The sequence below is a fragment of the Pan paniscus genome, chromosome 15 (genome assembly GCF_029289425.2).
Source record: "Pan paniscus chromosome 15, NHGRI_mPanPan1-v2.0_pri, whole genome shotgun sequence".
NCBI classification, from domain to species: Eukaryota; Metazoa; Chordata; class Mammalia; order Primates; family Hominidae; genus Pan; species Pan paniscus.
Genome location: NC_073264.2, coordinates 103,233,039 through 103,255,402, shown reverse-complemented (window position 1 = coordinate 103,255,402; position 22,364 = coordinate 103,233,039). Strand labels below are relative to the sequence as shown.

The 22,364-nt window shown below is 49.4% G+C and overlaps 1 protein-coding gene across 2 annotated transcripts in view; it reads left to right on the top strand.

The window, feature by feature from the left end:
* The window catches only part of HSP90AA1 (heat shock protein 90 alpha family class A member 1), a 58,745-nt gene extending 36,704 nt beyond the window's left edge, over positions 1-22,041 (top strand). The window contains exons 1-11 of one of the 2 annotated variants that reach the window (XM_034938174.2): positions 15,885-16,100; positions 16,708-16,869; positions 16,962-17,328; positions 17,654-17,787; positions 18,082-18,402; positions 18,519-18,684; positions 19,099-19,289; positions 19,380-19,527; positions 19,771-20,039; positions 20,645-20,978; positions 21,268-22,041. In XM_034938174.2, coding sequence (XP_034794065.2) covers positions 16,708-16,869; positions 16,962-17,328; positions 17,654-17,787; positions 18,082-18,402; positions 18,519-18,684; positions 19,099-19,289; positions 19,380-19,527; positions 19,771-20,039; positions 20,645-20,978; positions 21,268-21,377 — 2,202 coding nt within the window. In that variant the 5' untranslated portion in view covers positions 15,885-16,100 and the 3' untranslated portion in view covers positions 21,378-22,041. Of the gene's footprint in view, positions 1-15,884; positions 16,101-16,707; positions 16,870-16,961; positions 17,329-17,653; positions 17,788-18,081; positions 18,403-18,518; positions 18,685-19,098; positions 19,290-19,379; positions 19,528-19,770; positions 20,040-20,644; positions 20,979-21,267 lie in introns of those variants that run through there. The other variant, XM_063596394.1, reaches the window with a different exon arrangement.
* The last annotated feature ends 323 nt before the right edge of the window (positions 22,042-22,364 follow it).

Sequence of the window (22,364 nt, the reverse complement as noted above, 5' to 3'; positions counted from 1 at the left end):
CACTGCAACCTCTGTCTCCTGGGTTCAAGTGATTCTTGTGCCTCAGCCTCCTGAGTAGGTGGGATTACAGGCACGTGCCACCATGCCTGGCTAATTTTTTTGTATTTTCAGTAGAGATGGAGTTTTACCATGTTGGCCAGGCTGGTCTCAAACTCCTGACCTCAGGTCATCTGCCCACCTCGGCCTCCCAAAGTGCTGGGATTACATGTGTGAGTCACTGCACCTGGCCCCCCACTTCTTTTTATTTTGTTTCTTTTTTGGGGGGTCTTACTATGTTGCCCAGGCTAGGCTCAAACTCCTAGGCTTAGGCAATGCACTCCCCTTGGCCTCCAAAGTGTTGGGATTACAGGCGTGAGCCACCACTCCCGGCCTTGAGTGCTTATTATGTACTATATTTCCCCATATTTTATCTAAAGTTAGTCTCTAGAATAATCATAGGAAGTAGACATTACTATTCCCATTTGATGAGAAACTCTCACAAGTCGTATGTGTGGCAGAGCCTCTTCTTCATACAGAGTGTGGAATAGGGAACTCGTGTCATTGATGCATTTAGCTTACTTTCCTAAGGGGCTTTCAAGGGGGACACTTCCCCTGGATTCAATTTTCCCCTTAGCCACTAACTTTGAAACCCAACCAGAATTCCAGACCCTTCAGTGCAGCTCTCCTGCAGTTGGTTGAGTCATTAGGATAAGTCTGAATGGAGCCTGGAATAATAACAACTAAGTTCTAGTTTTTGCTGCAGGCCCTCTAGCCCAGTCCAAGAGCACCTGGCCACCCAGAGAAGCACTGCTGGAGTGGGGAATTAGGCCATACAGCATCCACAGAGAAGCCCAGCTCCTTACTGGGACCCTGGTCCATTTTCCAAGTTGAACTTCCTGCAGGAAGAGAACATATCACATATTTTAATCCATTTGACAGTCACAGAGGAAGTCTAAGGAAGCCAGGGCATGCCTGCTTGGGGCTGTCCAAGTTCATCCTCTGCCGCCCTATCTCTGTTATGTTTGGTTTGGAAGTCCAGAAGATTGTGTTTATGTTCCCAGCAGGGCACCTGTTAACTGGTACCAAGAAAAGGCCCAAGTGTTTCTCTGGCATCAGTTGGTGTCTGGATCCACCACTCTACTCTGTCTCTGGAAACAGCCCTTCCACGTCTCTGCATTCCCTGTCACCATGTCACTGGCCTTCAGACAGAGCCAAGGTGCAGAGCAACACCTCTACAAGGATCTGCAGCCATTTATATTGCTTAGGCTACTCGTAAGTGGACTAAGGTTTAAAATTACTATCCTAAACATTTCTAGCTAATGTTAACCATCCATCCAACCAACCGGTGGTTGGAGTCACAGAAAGCTAAAACAATGTCACTCTTTTTATTGTTTATTCCCTGCCTACCCATCCACTGCATTGACATCTACTGAGGGTCCACTACAGGCCCAGGCAATGTCCAAGAGAGTCCCAGGTCCCTGCCTGGAGTGCATGTGACAATCATCATAATACAGGGCTATAGCGCATATATGACAAAGTGCTGTGGGAGAAAAGAGAAAGACAATCCAATCCCTTGGGCTCCCAGAAGAGGTGGCTTGTGAGCTGCGCCTTGAGCACCCACTCACGGAGGACAGCATAAGCAAAAGTGGGGAGGAATGTGGGCAGGAGGGGCGTGAAGAAGCGGGCAGTGGGGTTTGGAGTGACTGAACCCTAGGAGGGTGGTGGTGGCAAGAGATGACGGGGGAGTGTTGGAGGGGCCTGGGCAGGCTATGCTGAGGAGTTTGGGCTTGACCCAGAGGTCACAGTGAACCACGGAAGGGGCTGAGCATTGAAGGAACAGTCACACTCAGTGCCTTAGAACGTCACTCTGGCCTCTGGTTAGACACAGTGGGTGGAACATTTGCATTCATCTGTGTTCCTTCTGGAGCCCTGCTAATACGGCAGTGAACATTATATATGTGTGTATCTCATGCAGCCACAGGACAAAAGAATGAGAGAGGAGAAAGCAGCAGGGGAGAGAAGTGAACCAAATTTTGAATGCTGGGAGCAGATGGACAGGTGGTGACTGACCTTCCCTCAAGCATCTCTAGAGCCACAGCCCCCAGCCGGCTGTGTCCAGCACGTGGTAATTTATTGAACAAGAATGGGAGGTACTAAAATACTGACTAGAAGCTTTGTGATTTGTGGGTAAGGATACAGGAATTTCATTAGAGCCCGTCCCGCCATGTCAGAGTTTATACGTCTTTGAAGCTGGTCAGTTTCTTTAGAGAGGAACTTCACAGATAAGGAAATTGAAGCACATGGAAGTCAAGTAGTCTCTCCAAAGTCACATAGAGTGATAGCAGAGCAGGGATTTAAACTCATGGCCAGTAAATAATGAAAATATAGGATTACTAATCAAAGAAATGCAAATTAAAATCAGAGCTGGGCATGGTGGCTCACGCCTGTAATCCCAGCAGTTTGGGAGGCCCAGGCAGGCAGATCACCTGAGGTTGGGAGTTTGAGACCAGCCTGACCAACATGGAGAAACCCTGTGTCTACTAAAAATACAAAATTAGCCGGGCATGATGGTGCATGCCTGTAATCCCAACTACTCGGGATGCTGAGGCAGGAGAACCGCTTGAACCCGGGAGGCGGAGGTTGTGGGGAGCTGAGATCGTGCCATTGCACTCCAGCCTGGGCAACAGGAGTGAAACTCCATCTCAAAAAAAAAAAAAAAAAAACCAGACTGGAAATTTTGTTTTTTTGAGACAGGGTCTCACTCTGTCGCCCAGGCTGCATTGCAGTGGCCCAATAATAGCTGACAGAACCAAGCCCTGAGAGAATTCACTGTGAGCCTGACGCTCCTAACACTGCTATCCTTCCTCAAAAACCACTGGGAGATTTACCAGCTGTTCGGTTTTAAAGAGAAAATTTTTACATAATAATTGTTTTGAATATTTATAGTTCTTTTTTTTTCGAGACAGAGTTTTGCTCTGTTACCCAGGCTGGAGTGCCGTGGCACAATCTCAGCTTACTGCAGCCTCTGCCTCCCTGGGTCAAGCTATCCTCCCCGCTCAGCCTCCCAGTTAGCTGAGACCACAGGCGCATGCCACCACTGCCTGGCTAATTTTTGTATTTTTTGTAAAGATGAGAGTTCCCTATATCACCCAGGCTGGTCTTGAACTCCTGGACTCAAGCTATCCACCCAACTTGGCCTCCCAAAGTGCTGGAATTACAGACGTGAATCACCATGCCCAGCCTACATTATAATGTTATTTTTGGAATTTTAAAACAGAATTTAGAAGAGATACCACTAATGACAGGAAACCCAGGGTCCCTGTGAGAACGGAGGGACATCAGGAAACCCGCCGCTGGGCAGTAGCACTAACGGGCTGACACTTGGGAAACAGAAGCAAGCATGAAGTGTCCACCTTCTCACTTAGTAAGAACATCAGCCACTGGCCTTCGTAAAGCAGAGTGTTCTTCACCAGCCCTAAACACACGTGTCACATTTAATTAGCTAGCTGTTTTAATGTGGGGAACAAGATTGAATGTTGACTGAAATGCAATGTTAGGGAGTTCTCTCTCCTGCATTTTTTTCTTTTTGAGACGGAGTTCCGCTCTTGTTGCCCAGGCTGGAGTGAATGGTGCGCTCTCGGCTCACCACAACCTCTGCCTCCCAGATCCAAGTGATTCTCCTGCCTCGGCCTCCCGAGTAGCTGGGATTACAGGCATGCACCACCGCACCTGGCTAATTTTGTGTTTTTAGTAGAGATGGGGTTTCTCCATGTTGGTCAGGCTGTTCTCGAACTCTTGACCTCAGGTGATCTGCATGCCTCGGCCTCCCAAAGTGCTGGGATTACAGGCTTGAGCCACCGTGCCCAGCCTCTCCTGCATTTTTAAGTGAAATACAAAATTGTTGAAAAGGTTTTCAATTTATAAGCAGCATGCTGTATGCTGTGGAGTGCTGCTTGGAATAATACATTATGAAGTAGCTTAGAAATTTTTTTAGTTGGCTATTATATATCCCTTAGCCACTCGAAGTATGAACTTAGCATTATGATTTGCCACAACTTATTAATTGGGACTGGGACACATCAGTTTATAAAACATTTGCATAATGCTTGCCTGCTCTAACTTTGGAGAAGGTACAGGGTGTTTGCAATGTGTGGAGGTTTCAGCTCATTCTTGCTCAGTTCTACTTAATAATCCACTTCTACCCTAGCTTTTCTGTCCTCTAATGAAAGAGTTTAGAACTACATTAAGATAGAAATGGCACCTGGTCCAACTGTCCCATCCCTACTCCTCATTTTACAGACAACAAAACTGAAGCTTGGCCAGGCACAGCGGCTCAAGGACTGTATCACTTGAACCCCGGAGGCGGAGGTTACAGTGAGCCAAGATCGTGCCATTGCACTCCAGCCTGGGCGACAGAGCACTTTGGGGGACCAAGGCAGGCAGATCATGAAGTCAGGAGATCGAGACCATCCTGGCTAACATGGTGAAACCCTGTCTCTACTAAAAATATAAAAATTAGTGGGGTGTGGTGGCACATGACTGTAATCCCAGCTACTCAGGAGGCTGAGGCAGGAGAATCACTTGAACCAGGGAGTCGGAGGTTGTGGTGAGCTGAGATCACGCCACTGCACTCCAGCCTGGCAACAGAGATAGACTTTGTCACAAAAAAAAAAAAAAAAAGGCCAGGCGCAGTGGCTTAAGCCTGTAATCCCAGCACTTTGAGAGGCTGAGGCGGGCAGATCACAAGGTCAGGAGTTGGAGACCAACCTGGCCAATATGGTGAAACCCCATCTCTATTAAAAATACAAAAATTAGCCGGCCGTGGTGGCAGACGCCTGTAGTCCCAGCTACTCGGGAGGCTGAGGCAGGAGAATCGCTTGAACCCGGGAGGCGGAGGTTGTAGTGAGCCGAGATCACGCCACTGCACTCCAGCTTGGGAGACAGAGCGAGACTCTGTCTCAAAAAAACAAAAAAAAAAAGAAAAAGAAAAACAAACCCGAGGCTTAAAGAGAAGAGACTTGCCCCCAGGTCAGTCAAGGAGGAATAAAGAAGCCAACACTCCCTCTCCCTGGAGGTGGCAGGGAGGGAAGGCATCCGGAAGGGATAATGTTGACCTGTCTCCTAAAGGAGTGGCCATTTTCCAGGGAAGAGGAACAGCATGAGAGCAGAGGTGTGAACTAGCCGGGTGCTGGGGTGGGAGGGCCTTTTATTGCAGGGTTTGGAGATGAGGGCAGAAGCTGACAGGACCAGGTTATAGAGGACCGGTAGGCCCAGCCCAAGAGTCTATAAGGAAGTCTGCACTGAAACTCACAACCCATTCGTGACAAGGTGGCCTGATCAGGGTACCCACTACCTGGTCAATTGGCCACACAGGCAATTCCTGACAGCCAGGTGATCCCTGGCTCAGTGTAGACAAAGGAACTATCAGCTCCCCTACCAGGCAGGAACATCACATCTGCTCATTCCTCCTCTAGTTTCAGTTTTAACCCATCCCACCTCGAGGGGTATCTGAGGATAAACAAGCCCTCTGGGCACTGGACGGACCAGCTAGGCCTGTTCTTCCACTGGCTGAACCAGAGGTTGCCCTTGGGGGGACTCAAAGGCCTCTGCTCTTGCATTGGCCAAGACCAGAACAGGAGCAGCAGTGGAGGGGAGAGCCAGCCTGCACCCACCCCCACTTTGTACCCACCACCCTATAGTCGTAAGGGAGATCCTGGGAGGTTTTGGGGAGGAGCAGGGAGGGCTGTCCACAATCCACAATCCCTGGCTCTCTCTACCTTAAGACTCAGCTTGCTTCAAATTTTCCTCTTTTTTTTTAACCCTCCATTCTTTCTTCTTTAAAAAAAATTGCTTTTGCTGGGCGCGGTGACTCATACCTGTAATCCCAGCACTTTGGGAGGCCAAGGGGGGCGGTTTATCTGAGGTCAGGAGTTTGAGACCAGCCTGGCCAACATGGAGAAACCCCGTCTCTACTAAAAATACAAAATTAGCAAGGTGTGGTAGTGGGCGCCTATAATCCCAGCTATTCGGGAGGCTGAGGCAGAGAATCACTTGAACCCAGGAGGTGGAGGTTGCAGTGAGCTGAGATCACTCCACTGCACTCCAGCCTGGGCGACAGAGCGAGACTGTGTCTCAGAAAAAAAAAAAAATTGCTTTCTTCTCTTACACAGACAGTTTCATTCCCACTCCATGAAAGGCTAGAAGCTTTGCCATGAACTTTTCAGGGTGAAACATTAATGATGGTGATCTATACTGGAGGTCACATAATTCTCACTTTCCTGATTCTCCCATACACAGGGAATAACGAAAAAATGAAATTCCTAAACTTCAAAGCCATTTCCAACTGGAGGCCCCATATACAAGCAATTAGCTGGCCAGTAGGTGGCGCCAAAGGTTAATCACGGCCTTTGGGTGAAGGGTTCCCATTTGGTCCCGCTGGAAAGCAATTCAGTTATCCATTCAGCACACATAGATGGCTGCGTGCCATGTGCTGCGTCTTGAGATGAGAAAGACAGAGTCTAATTTCAATTCACACCAGGGACTAAGAGCTGTGGAGGAGGCATCCAGAGTGAATTTGGCCAGAGCAGGTGATTTCCAAGCCAAGCTTGGCAGACACGTATTTGCCTGGAGAAGGGCATCGCAAGAGGTTCCAGGTGCATTTGGAGAACAACCCAGCATGGAGAGATGATCAGGGGCAGACCGTAGACCCTTGGGCTGCTGCAGTAATCTGAGTGAATGAAAGGGAATGCTGTAATGTTGAATCTGAGGGGCCCTGAGTGCACTTAGCAGGATCTGCTGCCCCTGGAGGCTGGAGGGAGGGGCGAGAGAATGGAGCTGCTGTGAACTCGGAGGAGGTGAGGCTGGAACAAAACCAGAAAACAATGCAGCCACATATTCTTGGTGCACACCCCACCCCTACCTCCCTTTTCTCTGTATCTATTTCTCTGCCATATTCTTAAATCACCAGGTCCCCTGGTCAGGTCTGACCATGGTGCCCCATTAGGCTGCCTTGGGGAACTCAGGTGGGTTGTGGGCAGGGCTGGAGGTGCCTTGGTGACATGTGGGTGCCCAGCATTCCAGGTCTGAGAGCACCAAGATCAGGCATGGAGATGGGCACAGGAGGGGGCCTCCCAAGGAAGGTGTGTGTTGCAGGCAGAGGTGGGGTCAGCCAGGCCCCGGGATTTGAATACCAAGAGAGGGACTACAGGCTCAGTGTCCTGGGAGCCCAGGGGTTTTCTGCACTGGGAAGTGGGCAGATGAAAACGAGAATGTAGAATAGATAAACCCAGCAAGACCCAGCTGGAAGTGGAAATGGTGTGGGGCCCTGAGGGCCTGGATCAGGGCAGGACCCTAAGCACAGAGAGAAAGAACGTTTTAAAGGAAAAATCCACCAGACTTGTCAGCTGTCAGAATGTGGGGGCTGAAGGCAAGAGATGAGTCAAAGATGACTCAGAAGATTTGAAGGTGAGTTCAAGGGAAAATGGCAGTACTTTGGGGAAGGAGTTCAAATTCGTGTCCAGGACCCCTGGTTCTGCTAGGAGACAGGAGCATGCCCAAAGGCATCCCACTTGTTTGTATGTTTCTGGCCTGTCCCTCCCCGACTAGAACAGAAGTTCCTGAGGGAGCTGCCTCTGCTCTGTCAGTTCTTTGTGCTTTACTCAGAGGGGCTCACGCACATCTGTCCCCTGCCTGACTCAGAGCAGATGCCAGGGGATGCAGACTGAGGCTTCCGCAGGAGGGAGGCTAGTGAGGCCTGCAGGTGAGGGGTGATAGGGAAGAAAGAGTCCCGCCACCCCTCTCCCACAGGTGCTCCCACACCCAAGCACCCCCAGGACTGGACCCTCTCACAGGCACAGCCTCCTGTCCCCCAGGCCTCTCTTCCTCTGAGATCCCAGGCTTTCTGGCCCTACTGAGACTGCCATCCTGGGAACCGTCTTTGTGCCCATCCATGCCTGTCCCATTGCCTTCCTTCTCAATACATCCCTTCTACCACATTCCTGCTCATGTTCCCAGCATCCTGTTCATTGGAGGCCCATCCACGTGGATGCGCAGCAGACACTGTGGTCCAACAAAGGTGACACTGAACCATTGGCAAGGGTCACCTGCCATCATCTGCCTGAGCCCTATGTTCCCCTGGTGAGCACAGCCTCACCCACCCGGGAGCCTCTGGGGCTCCTGTGCTTCACCCTGTTAACTCGCTCCCCTGACCTCTCCCAAGTTTGCCCCTGCTACACCCACCAACTCTTCAGGGACAGGCTCTCCTCAGGTCTCATTGGAAGCGTGCTTCCTACACGCCACGGTCAGAGTGGATGCGGGTCAGACTGCAGCTCCTGGGAAGATGCCACAATGCCTCCTATGATCTCCAGGCCACGTTTCCAGTCCCTTGGCCCCTGCCTACCTCTGACTTCAGCTCCAGTGGCCAACCCCTGCCCCAAGAGGGGCTCCGTGTCCCCCTACCCACTGCACTGAAGGAATTTTCCAGCCTCCATTTTCTTTTTAATTCTTGCCTTCTCACTGTTCCCTGGCTAACTCCTAGTATTCCTTCTATATTTCACCGCAGACCCTCAGGGCTCTTGCAAACTCTGTTCCCTCCCTCTCCTGCATGCCCTTCCCCACACTCCCTCCCCATAGCCAGCACCTGCCCTCCTCAGTGCATGGGGTGCCCCTCACCATCCTAGCACTCTTCAAGAGTTTCTAAGTCCACATATTTAGGTGGTGGGGGCTTTATGCCTGCCTCAACCACAATGGTCAGGACCCAATTTTGCTCCCACTTTGACCCAGGGCCTGGACATGGGCTTTTGGTAAACAGATATGAACTGAATGGTGAACAGACAAATAATGAACAGTAAGGCTCCATTTCTGGCTTATCAACGTGGCCAGGCATTTTTTTTCAGCCGCACTCAGTGCTGCCAACAGTGGGAGGGGAGGGGAACGAGTTTGCCGGCTTCCCGGCGGCAGCATGTGGTGAATTCAAGAAGTGACCAACCCCAAGCCGGCCTTTGAAGGATAGGTTGAAACTTGCTTGGTGAAGTTTTGGTACTGAAGCATCCCGATTTTGTAGTTACTCAATGGAAAAACTGGGTTGCTCCGTGGAAATCCACTTTAGGGTCAACTCTGAAACATCAATGGCCAGCACCCGCTCCCAGGGTCCTCCCACCTTCCTTCTTTTTTCTTTTTTGAAAAAAGAAAAAAGACTCAGGCTGGAGTGCCGTGGCACAATCTTGGCTCACTGCAACCTCCTCCCCTCAGGTTCAAGTGATTCTCCTGCCTCAGCCTCCTGAGTAGCTGGGATTACAGGTGCATGCCACCATGCCTGGCTAATTCTTTGTATTTTTAGTAGAGCTGGGGTTTCACCATGTTGGCCAGGCTGGTCTCTAACTCCTGACCTCAGGTGATCCACTCGCCTCGGCCTCCCAAAATGCTGGGAGTAAAGGCATCAGCCACCTCGCCTGGCCCTTTCACATCCCTTCTATGGTCACACCTATTGTAGAGAGATTTAGACCGAAGCACAGAGAGGCTGAGAAGCTTGCTCAGAGTCACACAGCCAGTGAGTGGCAGGACCAGAATTCACAATCTGGCTCCAGACCTGTGCTTTAACTGATGCCATCTTTCTTGGAAACTGTGTCTCCAAGAAATGACAGAATTTTTTTTTTTTTTTTTTTTTGAGACGGAGTCTTGCTCTGTCACCAGGCTGGAGTGCAGTGGCGTGCTCTCGGGTTTAAGCGGTTCTCTTGCCTCAGCCTCCCGAGTAGCTGGGATTACAGGCATATGCCACCACGCCCAGCTAATTTTTGTATTTTTAGTAGAGACAGCGTTTCACCATGTTGGCCAGGATGGTCTCAATCTCTTGACCTTGTGATCCGCCTGCCTTGGCCTCCGAAAGTGCTGGGATTACAGGCGTGAACCACTGCACCCGGCCTTTTTTTTTTTTTAATATATATATATATTTTTAAATTTACTTTTCCCACACTACACTGATTTACAATTTTTCTTTCCTAAGTATGAACCACTTAATTTTCCTATATAACTATAGGTTGATCCTGAACATTTCTTCAACTTTCTACAAGGTTTGCTAAACATTATTTAAAAACAGCTGTTGGCTGGGCGCGGTGGTTCACGCCCGTAACCCCAGCACTTTGGGAGGCCGAGGCAGGCGGATCACATGAGGCCAGGAGTTCAAGACCAGCTTGGGCAACTTGGTGAAACCATGTCTCTATTAAAAAGCAAAAATTAGCTGGGCATGGTGGCGCACGCGTCCCAGCTACTTAGGTGGCTGAAGCATGAGAGTTACTTGAACTGAGGAGGCAGAGGCTGCAGTGAGCCGAGATTTTGCCACTGCACTCCAGCCTGAGTGACAGACCCTGTCTCAAAAAAATAAAAACAACAATAAACTGCACATGTTTAAAGTACAATTTGATGTATTTCAACATATGTATATACCTAGGAAACCATCACTACAATCAAAATAATGAAGATTCATCATCCAAAAGTTTCCTCAGGTCCCTGTGATCCTTCCCTCCTGCCCCTGTCTGCCCCACCTCCTACAGGCAACCAGTGATCTGCTTTTTGTCACTATAGATTAGTTTGCATTTTCTAAAATTTTATATAAATGACTGACTGGCATCTTTCTCAGCATAATTATTTTTCAAAAAGAACATTTAAACAAAATAGACCATATTCTGGGCCATTAAACAAGGCCCAATAAATTTAAAAGGATTTAAATCATGCAAAGTATGTTGTCTGACCACAATGGAATTAAATATTAGAAATCAATAATAGCATGGTGGCTCACTCCTGTAATCCCAGGATTTTGCGACGCCGAGGCAGGCACATCACTTGAGGCCAGGAGTTTGAGACCAGCCTGGTGAACATGGTGAAAGCCCATCTCTACTAAAAATACAAAAAAGTCAGCCAGGTGTGGTGACGCATGCATGTAATCCCAGCTACTTGGGAGACAGAGGCACAAGAATTGCTTGAACCCAGGAGGCGGAGGTTGCAGTGAGCCAAGAGCACGCGACACTGCACTCCAGCCTGGGCGACAGAGCGGGACTGTCTCAAAAAAAAAAAAAATCAGTAACAAAAAAAATCTGAAAAACCTCCAACTATTTGAAAAGTAAAACATGTATAAATAACCCATGAGTCAAGAAATAAAAGGAAATTTTAAAAATATTTTGAGCTGAATGAAAATGAAAAAATGTATCAAAATGTATGAGCCAAGGGCAGTTGTGGTGGCTCACACCTGTAATCCCAGCACTTTGGGAGGCCACAGTGGGAGGACTCCTTAAGTCCAGGAGTTCAAGACCAGCCTGGGTAATATGGCAAGACCTCATCTCTACAAAAAAAATAAAATTTAGCTGGGTGTGGTGGCACATGCCTGTGGTCCCAGCTCCTCAGGAGGCTGAGGCAGAAGGATCACTTGCGCCCAGGAGGCTGACGGTGTAGTGAACCATGTTTGTGCCACTGTGCTCCAGCCTGGGCAAGAGAGTGAGACTGTCTCTTTTTTTGTTGTTTGTTTTTTTGAGACAGTCTCACTCTGTTGCCCAGGTTGGAGTGCAGTGGTGCAATCTCGGCTCACTGCAGCCTCTGCCTCCTGAGTTCAAGCAATTGTCCTGCCTCAGCCTCCCGAGTAGCTGGGACTACAGGTGTGTGCTGCCACACCCAGCTAAATTTTTTTGTATTTTTTGTAGAGATGGGGTTTCACCATGTTGTCCAGGCTGGTCACAAACTTCTGACCTCAATTGATTGGTCTGCCTCAGCCTCCCAAAGTGCTGGGATTACAGGTGTGAGCCATTGCACCCGGCTGAGACTGTTTATTAGGATAAAACAAAAATCATGAGCCAGACCTGGGTGTAACTGCCCTGGAGGCCCTTGCTCTGGGTGACCCTGAGTAAAGGACTTACCTCTCCTAAGCCTCAGTGTTCTCATCCGTACAGTGGGACCAAAGACACCTACTTCAGAGTCGAGAGGACTAAGAAACTGCATGCAAAGTAGCTAGCCTGCTGCCTGGCAAGCAAGTAAGGGGGCATAAATTGCTATGGGGTAGGCTATCACCTGAGCCATTTCCAAAACCAGAAGTGGCTCATTTAAGCTTCATAACCACTCTATGAAGAAGACATGTTCATGTCTATGCTACAGATACTGAACTGGATGCATAGAAAGGGTAAGTGACTTGCCCTGGGTCACACAGGCAGTGGCTGAGCTAAGATCTGAATCCAGGCCACCTGGATCCAGAATCCATGCTCCAGCTTTACTGAGGGACACTGAAAGCTTTCAAATAGAGGAGGAAAATGGTCAGATTGCCCTAACAGCAACATCACTGTGGGACGAGGTCAACAAATATTTAGGATGCTAAATCTGCAAGGCTTGGTGATCTATTAGAAATACGTTGTTGAGGCCAGGCACTGTGGCTCACGCCTCTAATCCCAGCACTTTGGGAGGCCAAGGCGGGCGGATCACAAGGTCAAGAGATCAAGACCATCCTGGCTAACACGGTGAAACCCCCTCTCTACTTAAAGAATACAAAAAATTAGCCAGGTGTGGTGGCGGGCGCCTGTAGTCCCAGCTACTAGGGAGGCTGAAGTAGGAGAATGGCGTGAACCCGGGAGGCGGAGCTTGTAACGAGCCAAGATCGCACCACTGCACTCCAGCCTGGGCGACAGAGCGAGACTCCGTCTCAAAAAAAAAAAAAAGAAATATGTTGTTGAGGAAGGAAGAGGAGGAGGCTGGACAGAAAAGGCGGTGAAGCAGGAGTGGAAGAACTTGGGGTTGGAGGGCTAGAGGAAGCAGAGGAGCACATGTGGTCTGTACTCTGAAGGAGAGGGCACCACATTCTGAGAACCTCTCCATGACAGGACACCTGGCCTGGTGGGAGGCAGGTGGGGTTCCTAAGAAAATGTGTGAGCAGAAGGTCCATGAAAAATTAATTAGAGAAGAACAGAGGGAATGGTGTTCCAGGCAGAGGGAACAGCATTTGCACAGCCTCGTGGGGGCGAGTCATGGGGAGTGCGCCAGACACAGAAATAGGAGCACAGTGGGAACTGGCGCTGTATGGGGAGGCAGCAGCGACCTGCAGGGCCTCACAGGCCTAAAGAGCTCTGTCTTCCTCCTAGAAGGATGGGAAGTCAGCTAGAATTTGCAGAGGGTGGGGAGGAGGGAATAGATAGGGCCAGGTCTGTGTTCTCAAAGCTCACCCTGGTTACAGTTTGGAGACAGACCAGACCATATGCAGGGAGCAGTTAGGTGGTTATGGAGGCCTTCCAGGTGAGCTGACGGTTGTGTGGAAGCGGGGGATGAAGGTGGAGGGAAGTGGCTGGGTTCAAGAGGTACTTAGGAGGCAGAAGTGGCAGGACTCAGTGCCAGATCCGTTGTGGGGATGCTTGGGGTTCTTTAAGGTGGGATAGTCAGTGACCTGGCTAACGAGCCCTCAAATAGGGCTGGAGACAGGGGGGAAGCTCATGAGGCTCAGCATCCAGGTCTGGAGCTGAGTCCTGGCCGGGCTCTTCTGTGAGTCATCTGCACACAAGTTCTATTAGTGAGAGTGCTGGACAAGATTTCCTGGGGGCAAACACCCACCTCCAAGAGCTCCGTGATGTGCCAGGGAGAGGGGCATGAGTCTAAGAAGAGAGAAGGAACAGCCAGGGGCTGGCGTGTTGATGGTAGAAACCATTACAGAGGTCGCACCTGGTGGGTAACTGGAATGTCACCTGGAGACAGGACAAAAATGTCCTGTTAACCGAGCGGGGAGAGCTGGAAAGACAAGAAGTTGTGGAAGGAAGAAGGGACATTGAAGATGGGGCCTGACGGGAAACAGTGGTTCCCAGTGATGCCCAGACCCAGGGAGGTGCTTTGGAGCAGGTTCACTGGAGAAATGGGGGTAAATGAAGGTCCCCAAAACAAAGGACAAAGAATGTCAGAGCTGGCCGGGCGCCGTGGCTCACGCCTGAAATCCCAGCACTTTGGGAGGCCGAGGCGGGCGGATCACCTGAGGTCACGGGTTCGAGACCAGCCTGGCCAACATGGTGAAACCCCGTCTCTACTAAAAATACAAAAATTAGCCGGGCGTAGTGGCGGGTGCCTGTAATCCCAGCTACTCGGGAGGCTAAGGCAGGAGAATCGCTTGAACCCAGGAGGTAGAGGTTGCAGTGAGCAGAGATTGTGCCATTGTCCTCGAGCCTGGGGGACCAAGAGTGAGACTTTGTCTAAAAAAAAAAAAAAGAAAAGAAAAGAAAAGAAAAAAAAGAACGTCAGAGCTAGGGCCCTGGATGGCTCCTCTAGATCTCAAACCCCCTGGGCAATGGCAGAAACTGCGGTAGGAAAAGTTCCTACAAGTGAGAGCGGGGACAGTGGCTGGTGGTGACAGGAAGGAAACAGGCGAAGGCGGCACTCGCCAGGGAAGACCTTGCGCCCCTTCAGCGACCCGCTCACCGCTCTTCCTGCTTCCGGATTCCTCCCCGCCAGTCCAGGCTGCAGCTGTAGGGAAAGCCTGGGCCGGGGGCGCGCCCCCAGGTTGCGCAACAGCTACCACAGGACCAGGCACACACCCGGTCACCACCGCTGGGGCCCGCGCCACGTGGCTGCTAGTTTCCTTCCATTTCCCCCGCTTTGTAATGCCAGGCAAGACGCTTTATGTTGATTTCACACACTCGTAAGGGGGGTCCCAGGCCGCAGTCTGAAAACCCCTGCTCCTGAGCAAGTTGCGTTTCCCTAGAGACCAGGAAGCGGAGGTAGTTCCATCGTTTCTTTACACGGCAAGGAGCTTTCAGATTATTCCCAGGGCCTGGCTATGAGTCCAGGCAGGAGGAGGCCCAATCATGGGAGGCGCCAGAGACAAAGAGGAAGAGGACATGGACTAGGCAGGGAAGCCAGGTGGAAGGAACCCCAACGCCTCCAACGTTCCCACAGCTGGCCTTGGCCAAAATATCCGAAAATTCCCATGTAGAAATTGGCTTTTCCAGCCTGGGCAACATGGTGAAACCCCGACTCTACAAATAAATACAAAAACTAGACAGGTGTGGTGTCCGCGCCTGTGGTCCTCTGCCCGCGCTCGTCCCAGCTACTGGGAAAGCTGAGGCGGGAGGATCACCTGAGCCCGGGAGGGTCTAGGCTGCAGTGAGCCGAGATTCCGCCGTGGCACCCCAGCCTGGGCGACAAAGCGAGAGCCTGTCCAAAAAAAAAACGAACCTTTTAGGACAAGTTAATCACCAAAGTGTTAGATACTTAATTTGGAGACCGCAAATCGGTCGGCAAAACGATGGGCTTTTCAAAATCATGCCGGGTGTATCTGGGTAAGCATGAATTTGTTCACCAAGTCCCCGATTCCCAAGCTAAGGGACCCTTAAGTATGAAGCACATGGCTTTCGGGGAACCCAAAAGTAGGGAGCGCTCCCGAGCCAGCGGTGGGTCTGGAGAATCCCCGAGCGCGCAGGCCGCGGGACAGCCTCCCCAGTGCGCAGCAGCCTGAAGCTAACAGCCCCCAGAAGGCAGAGCCCCGCGATCCCGGCGCCGCCTGCGGCTGGGTTCTTTGGCAGCGGGCGCGGCGCCAGTCAGGACGACGGCTCCGGTAGTCTCCCGGGCGCGTGAGACCCGGGGCGCTCTCCGTCCATGCACGACCCTCCCTCCAGGCGCGCCTCCCACCCCGGCCCCGCGTTCCGCTCAGCCCGGGTGACCAACTACACCTCACTTCAAAGGCCCCCACGCCCGGGCGTGCCCTCCGCCCGCGCTCGGCAGGTGGGGGTGCAGGGCGGAGGGCGCGGGCGGCCCCAGAAGGCGCCCGGACCTTCCCGAGAATTCCAGGCCGCGCAGGCGCATTGAGGCCGGCGCGGGGGCGTGCGAGAGGCGCGCGGCGGCGGTTGAGGGAAGGTTGCCCGGGCCGGGCCACGAGCAGGGCCTGCGCGCGCCCGCAGGAAGGCGGGGGGGGTGCCGCGGCGACGGCGCATGCGCAGGCGCGCGGCCGCGGCGGCGGCTGGGGAGGGTTCTTCCGGAAGGTTCGGGAGGCTTCTGGAAAAAGCGCCGCGCGCTGGGCGGGCCCGTCGCTATATAAGGCAGGCGCGGGGGCGGCGCGTCAGTTGCTTCAGCGTCCTGGTGTTGCTGTGCCGTTGGTCCTGTGCGGTCACTTAGCCAAGGTGAGGGGTGGTTGTGGGGGCGTGTGGAGGTGTATTGGGGACCGGGACCGGGGGCGGCTGGCGCGGAGCGGAGGCTGTGGGGGCCGGACGAGATCCCTGAAGCAGCCAGGGCCGCGCTCACGGGCGGCCGCGCTTCCTATTCCGGAGGCCTCGGGCCCGCTGCGGTTTCCGCACCCCGCTTCAGGAATGGGCCGGGCGGCCGCGGGCTCCCCGAGGCTCTGCAGCAGCGCCAGAGCTGGCGCCGCACGCGAACAGAGCGGCCCCGCCGCGGGGGTCCCCCGCCCGGCCCCGCTGGGAGCGCAGGCGGAGGAGGCCGCCGTGGCGGAGCCGCAGCCCGCGCGGGAGGGCACCCGGGGTGTCCGTTGGGGACCGCGGCGGGGGACTGGGCCCGGGCCTGCGGCGGCCGCCCGGAAGCGCGCACACGCTCGTGGTAGTTGCCGCGCTCCGAAATGAGGTCATCCTTTGTCAGCCGCCCGTCTATTTTCGGTTTACTTAAACTTCGCAAATCTCCAATCCGGCTTTAGAAATATTTGGAGGACGCGATGGAATCTCGTGTTGCCTCTGTAGACGTCCTGCAAGGTTTTAAACCGGCGCGGTGTCGTTCCAGATGCCTGAGGAAACCCAGACCCAAGACCAACCGATGGAGGAGGAGGAGGTTGAGACTTTCGCCTTTCAGGCAGAAATTGCCCAGTTGATGTCATTGATTATCAATACTTTCTACTCGAACAAAGAGATCTTTCTGAGAGAGCTGATTTCAAATTCATCAGATGTAAGTCGCTTATTAACCCAGAATCGGATTTTGGTTTCAGTATGAACTTCTTGGGGGTGCTGTGTGCTTAAATTAATATTTTTTGTTAACAGGCATTGGACAAAATCCGGTATGAAAGCTTGACAGATCCCAGTAAATTAGACTCTGGGAAAGAGCTGCATATTAACCTTATACCGAACAAACAAGATCGAACCCTCACTATTGTGGATACTGGAATTGGAATGACCAAGGCTGACTTGATCAATAACCTTGGTACTATCGCCAAGTCTGGGACCAAAGCGTTCATGGAAGCTTTGCAGGCTGGTGCAGATATCTCTATGATTGGCCAGTTCGGTGTTGGTTTTTATTCTGCTTATTTGGTTGCTGAGAAAGTAACTGTGATCACCAAACATAATGATGATGAGCAGTACGCTTGGGAGTCCTCAGCAGGGGGATCATTCACAGTGAGGACAGACACAGGTAGGCACCTGAACATTCACTGGTTAAGTGAGCGGTGGAAGGGTGGGGTGCTGCAACCCTTGAACCCCTGGGGATGCGGTGAAGCTTACAGAATTTGTGTTTGCCCGACGATCAGGAACAAGCTAGAGCACTTAGTGTAATGGCATGACTTGGTGGGTGGTTCTTTTGGGCAAGGCACCTTGCCCAAAAGGTTGTGCTGTGGGCGCCTTTGCATCTGTAGTAACGGCAAACCTTGCTTTATAGACACGTTATAAGGGTGTTAGGCATGGCGTTGAGCATTAAATTGAATGTATTATTAAGTCAATTTTTCTTTTTTCTCTTGCAGGTGAACCTATGGGTCGTGGAACAAAAGTTATCCTACACCTGAAAGAAGACCAAACTGAGTACTTGGAGGAACGAAGAATAAAGGAGATTGTGAAGAAACACTCTCAGTTTATTGGATATCCCATTACTCTTTTTGTAAGTTTTTATGTAATTGCAGAGTGAATTTCTGTCTGTAGGTGATTGGGGTGACTGTACTACATCCTTAGTCCCTAGATCTGTTCAACTAGTCTGAAGCCTGGGGAACCTAAGCTCTACTACCTAACTCTGTAAAGGTCCCTCGGGCTATTAAGTGGATGTATCAAATATTGATGAAAAGCTGGGTGCTTCTCAAGTTGGCTAATTTAGACTTTGGCCTTAGGTTGAAAATAGTGGCGCAGCGCTGTGGCTTAGTTCTAGAGTGCAGCAGTGATGTGATTTCATGTTTTGAAGGTGGAGAAGGAACGTGATAAAGAAGTCAGCGATGATGAGGCTGAAGAAAAGGAAGACAAAGAAGAAGAAAAAGAAAAAGAAGAGAAAGAGTCGGAAGACAAACCTGAAATTGAAGATGTTGGTTCTGATGAGGAAGAAGAAGAAAAGAAGGATGGTGACAAGAAGAAGAAGAAGAAGATTAAGGAAAAGTACATCGATCAAGAAGAGCTCAACAAAACAAAGCCCATCTGGACCAGAAATCCCGACGATATTACTAATGAGGAGTACGGAGAATTCTATAAGAGCTTGACCAATGACTGGGAAGATCACTTGGCAGTGAAGGTGAGTGACTGATGGGTGCTTCAAGCTTGTCCTGAGATTATCATCTTTCTCCACCACCCCAAATATCTTCTATAATGCATTGTTCATTGGTACTTAGTGTATCTGTTTTATTACAGCATTTTTCAGTTGAAGGACAGTTGGAATTCAGAGCCCTTCTATTTGTCCCACGACGTGCTCCTTTTGATCTGTTTGAAAACAGAAAGAAAAAGAACAACATCAAATTGTATGTACGCAGAGTTTTCATCATGGATAACTGTGAGGAGCTAATCCCTGAATATCTGAGTAAGTATAGATAGGAAAAATAATCACTGTCACTGATTAAAGAAGTACTTTCTGGGTGGGCATGGTGGCTCACACCTATAATCCTAGCACTTTGGGAGGCCAGGGTGGGCAGATCAATTGAGGTCGAGTTCAAGACCAGCCTGGGCAACATGGTGAAACCCCATCTCTACTAAATTACAAAAATTAGCCCCATGTAGTGGCAGGCTGAGGCATGAAAATAGCTTTTGAACCCCCCAGGAGGCAGAGGTTGCAGTGAGTGGCGATTGCGCCACTGCCCTCCAGCCTGGGCAACAGAGTGAGACTGTCTCAAAAATACGTCCCATCATCTCCAGGTTATCTTTGATATTGGGAGTTTACATAGTACCAGTTTTGTCCTTGGAATGACTCAGTGAGTTTGGTTTATATTTTTTTCAGACTTCATTAGAGGGGTGGTAGACTCGGAGGATCTCCCTCTAAACATTTCCCGTGAGATGTTGCAACAAAGCAAAATTTTGAAAGTTATCAGGAAGAATTTGGTCAAAAAATGCTTAGAACTCTTTACTGAACTGGCGGAAGATAAAGAGAACTACAAGAAATTCTATGAGCAGTTCTCTAAAAACATAAAGGTTGGTGTAAATATTTAACCATTAGTTTTCCAATTGGCCTCTTTAGTTTTTTTTTTTTTTTTACTTTGTAAAGAACATATTTTGTTTCAGCTTGGAATACACGAAGACTCTCAAAATCGGAAGAAGCTTTCAGAGCTGTTAAGGTACTACACATCTGCCTCTGGTGATGAGATGGTTTCTCTCAAGGACTACTGCACCAGAATGAAGGAGAACCAGAAACATATCTATTATATCACAGGTAAGAGGACACTATGTTACAGTCATACACCTCGTTCTTACAGCCTTGTAGGCTCTGTGGGTGTGTTTTCTACTCAGGTAGCACTGTTACAACTGGTATTGATCTAGGCAAGATAATTAACATGAACTAGGTCATTTTCTGTCTTAGGTTCTGCTTAGGTATCTGGCTAGCAAGAAAAGTCAGAGCTAGATGAAACCATTCTTAACTGTTAAAAGGTCTAAAAGTAACTTTGTAATACCTCAGGTGAGACCAAGGACCAGGTAGCTAACTCAGCCTTTGTGGAACGTCTTCGGAAACATGGCTTAGAAGTGATCTATATGATTGAGCCCATTGATGAGTACTGTGTCCAACAGCTGAAGGAATTTGAGGGGAAGACTTTAGTGTCAGTCACCAAAGAAGGCCTGGAACTTCCAGAGGATGAAGAAGAGAAAAAGAAACAGGAAGAGAAAAAAACAAAGTTTGAGAACCTCTGCAAAATCATGAAAGACATACTGGAGAAAAAAGTTGAAAAGGTATGTGAATACAGCATTTCCTGATCATTGATACTTCTAAGGTGCTTTCAAGCTTAGTCATACATAGCCCATTTTCGCATGTTTTCAACTTAAAATAGAAAACTATGTCGTGTATGGTTGGGCGCGGTGGCTCACGCCTGCAATCCCAGCACTTTGGGAGGCTGAGGCAGCGGATCACAAGGTCAGGAGATCGAGACCATCCTGGCTAACACGGTGAAACTCAGTCTCTACTAAAAATAGAAAAAAGTAAACCAGGCGTGGTGGCACGGCCTGTAATCCTAGCCACTTGGGAGGCTGAGGCAGGAGAATCGCCTGAACCCAGGAGGCGGAGGTTGCAGTGAGCCAAGATCGCACCACTGCAGTCCAGCCTGGGTGATGGAGCGCGAGACTCTTATCTCAAAAAAAAAAAAAAAAAAAAAAGTTGTGCATGTAAAACATGAAATTATAACCTGTGCTCTTTGGATACCTAATGCGACATTTAAGTTGTATTTGACAGTAGATAGTATTTTGGATCTATTGAAATTTGGGTTCTACAGATTTCATTTCACAATGAAAGTTTAGGAATTAATCTTTCTAGGTTCCTAGTCATCACTTTTTGATTACAGGTGGTTGTGTCAAACCGATTGGTGACATCTCCATGCTGTATTGTCACAAGCACATATGGCTGGACAGCAAACATGGAGAGAATCATGAAAGCTCAAGCCCTAAGAGACAACTCAACAATGGGTTACATGGCAGCAAAGAAACACCTGGAGATAAACCCTGACCATTCCATTATTGAGACCTTAAGGCAAAAGGCAGAGGCTGATAAGAACGACAAGTCTGTGAAGGATCTGGTCATCTTGCTTTATGAAACTGCGCTCCTGTCTTCTGGCTTCAGTCTGGAAGATCCCCAGACACATGCTAACAGGATCTACAGGATGATCAAACTTGGTCTGGGTAAGCCTTATACTATGTAATGTTAAAAAGAAAATAAACACACATGACATTGAAGAAAATGGTAAACTTTCAGTTATCCAAACTTGGAGCACCTTGTCCTGCTTGCTGCTTGGAGGTATTAAAGTATGTTTTTTTTAGGGATAAGTAAGGTCTTACAAGAGCTAAGAAATGAAATTGAGACTCATATGTCCTGTAATACTGTCTTGAAAGCAGGTAGAAACCAAGAGTATTACCCTAATAGCTGGCTTTAAGAAATCTTTGTAATACGAGGATTTTATTTTGGAAACAGGTATTGATGAAGATGACCCTACTGCTGATGATACCAGTGCTGCTGTAACTGAAGAAATGCCACCCCTTGAAGGAGATGACGACACATCACGCATGGAAGAAGTAGACTAACCTCTGGCTGAGGGATGACTTACCTGTTCAGTACTCTACAATTCCTCCGATAATATATTTTCAAGGATGTTTTTCTTTATTTTTGTTAATATTAAAAAGTCTGGCATGACAACAACTACTTTAAGGGGAAGATAAGATTTCTGTCTACTAAGTGATGCTGTGATACCTTAGGCACTAAAGCAGAGCTAGTAATGCTTTTTGAGTTTCATGTTGGTTTATTTTCACAGATTGGGGTAACGTGCACTGTAAGATGTATGTAACATGATGTTAACTTTGTGGTCTAAAGTGTTTAGCTGTCAAGCCGGATTCCTAAGTAGACCAAATCTTGTTATTGAAGTGTTCCTGAGCTGTATCTTGATGTTTAGAAAAGTATTCGTTACATCTTGTAGGATCTACTTTTTGAACTTTTCATCCCCTGTAGTTGACAATTCTGCATGTACTAGTCCTCTAGAAATAGGTTAAACTGAAGCAACTTGATGGAAGGATCTCTCCGCAGGGCTTGTTTTCCAAAGAGAAGTATTGTTTGGAGGAGCAAAGTTAAAAGCCTACCTAAGCATATCGTAAAGCTGTTCAAAAATAACTCAGACCCAGTCTTGTGGATGGAAATGTAGTGCTCGAGTCACATTCTGCTTAAAGTTGTAACAAATACAGATGAGTTAAAAGATATCGTGTGACAGTGTCTTATTTAGGGGGAAAGGGGAGTATCTGGATGACAGTGCCAAAATGTAAAACATGAGGCGCTAGCAGGAGATGGTTAAACACTAGCTGCTCCAAGGGTTGACATGGTCTTCCCAGCATGTACTCAGCAGGTGTGGGGTGGAGCACATGTAGGCACAGAAAACAGGAATGCAGACAACATGCATCCCCTGCGTCCATGTGTTCTCTTAGTGTCCGCGTTGTTTTGATGTTATTCATGGAATACCTTCTGTTCTAAATACAGTCACTTAATTCCTTGGCCTTACAGTGTCTCAAAGTTCTTTACCAAAT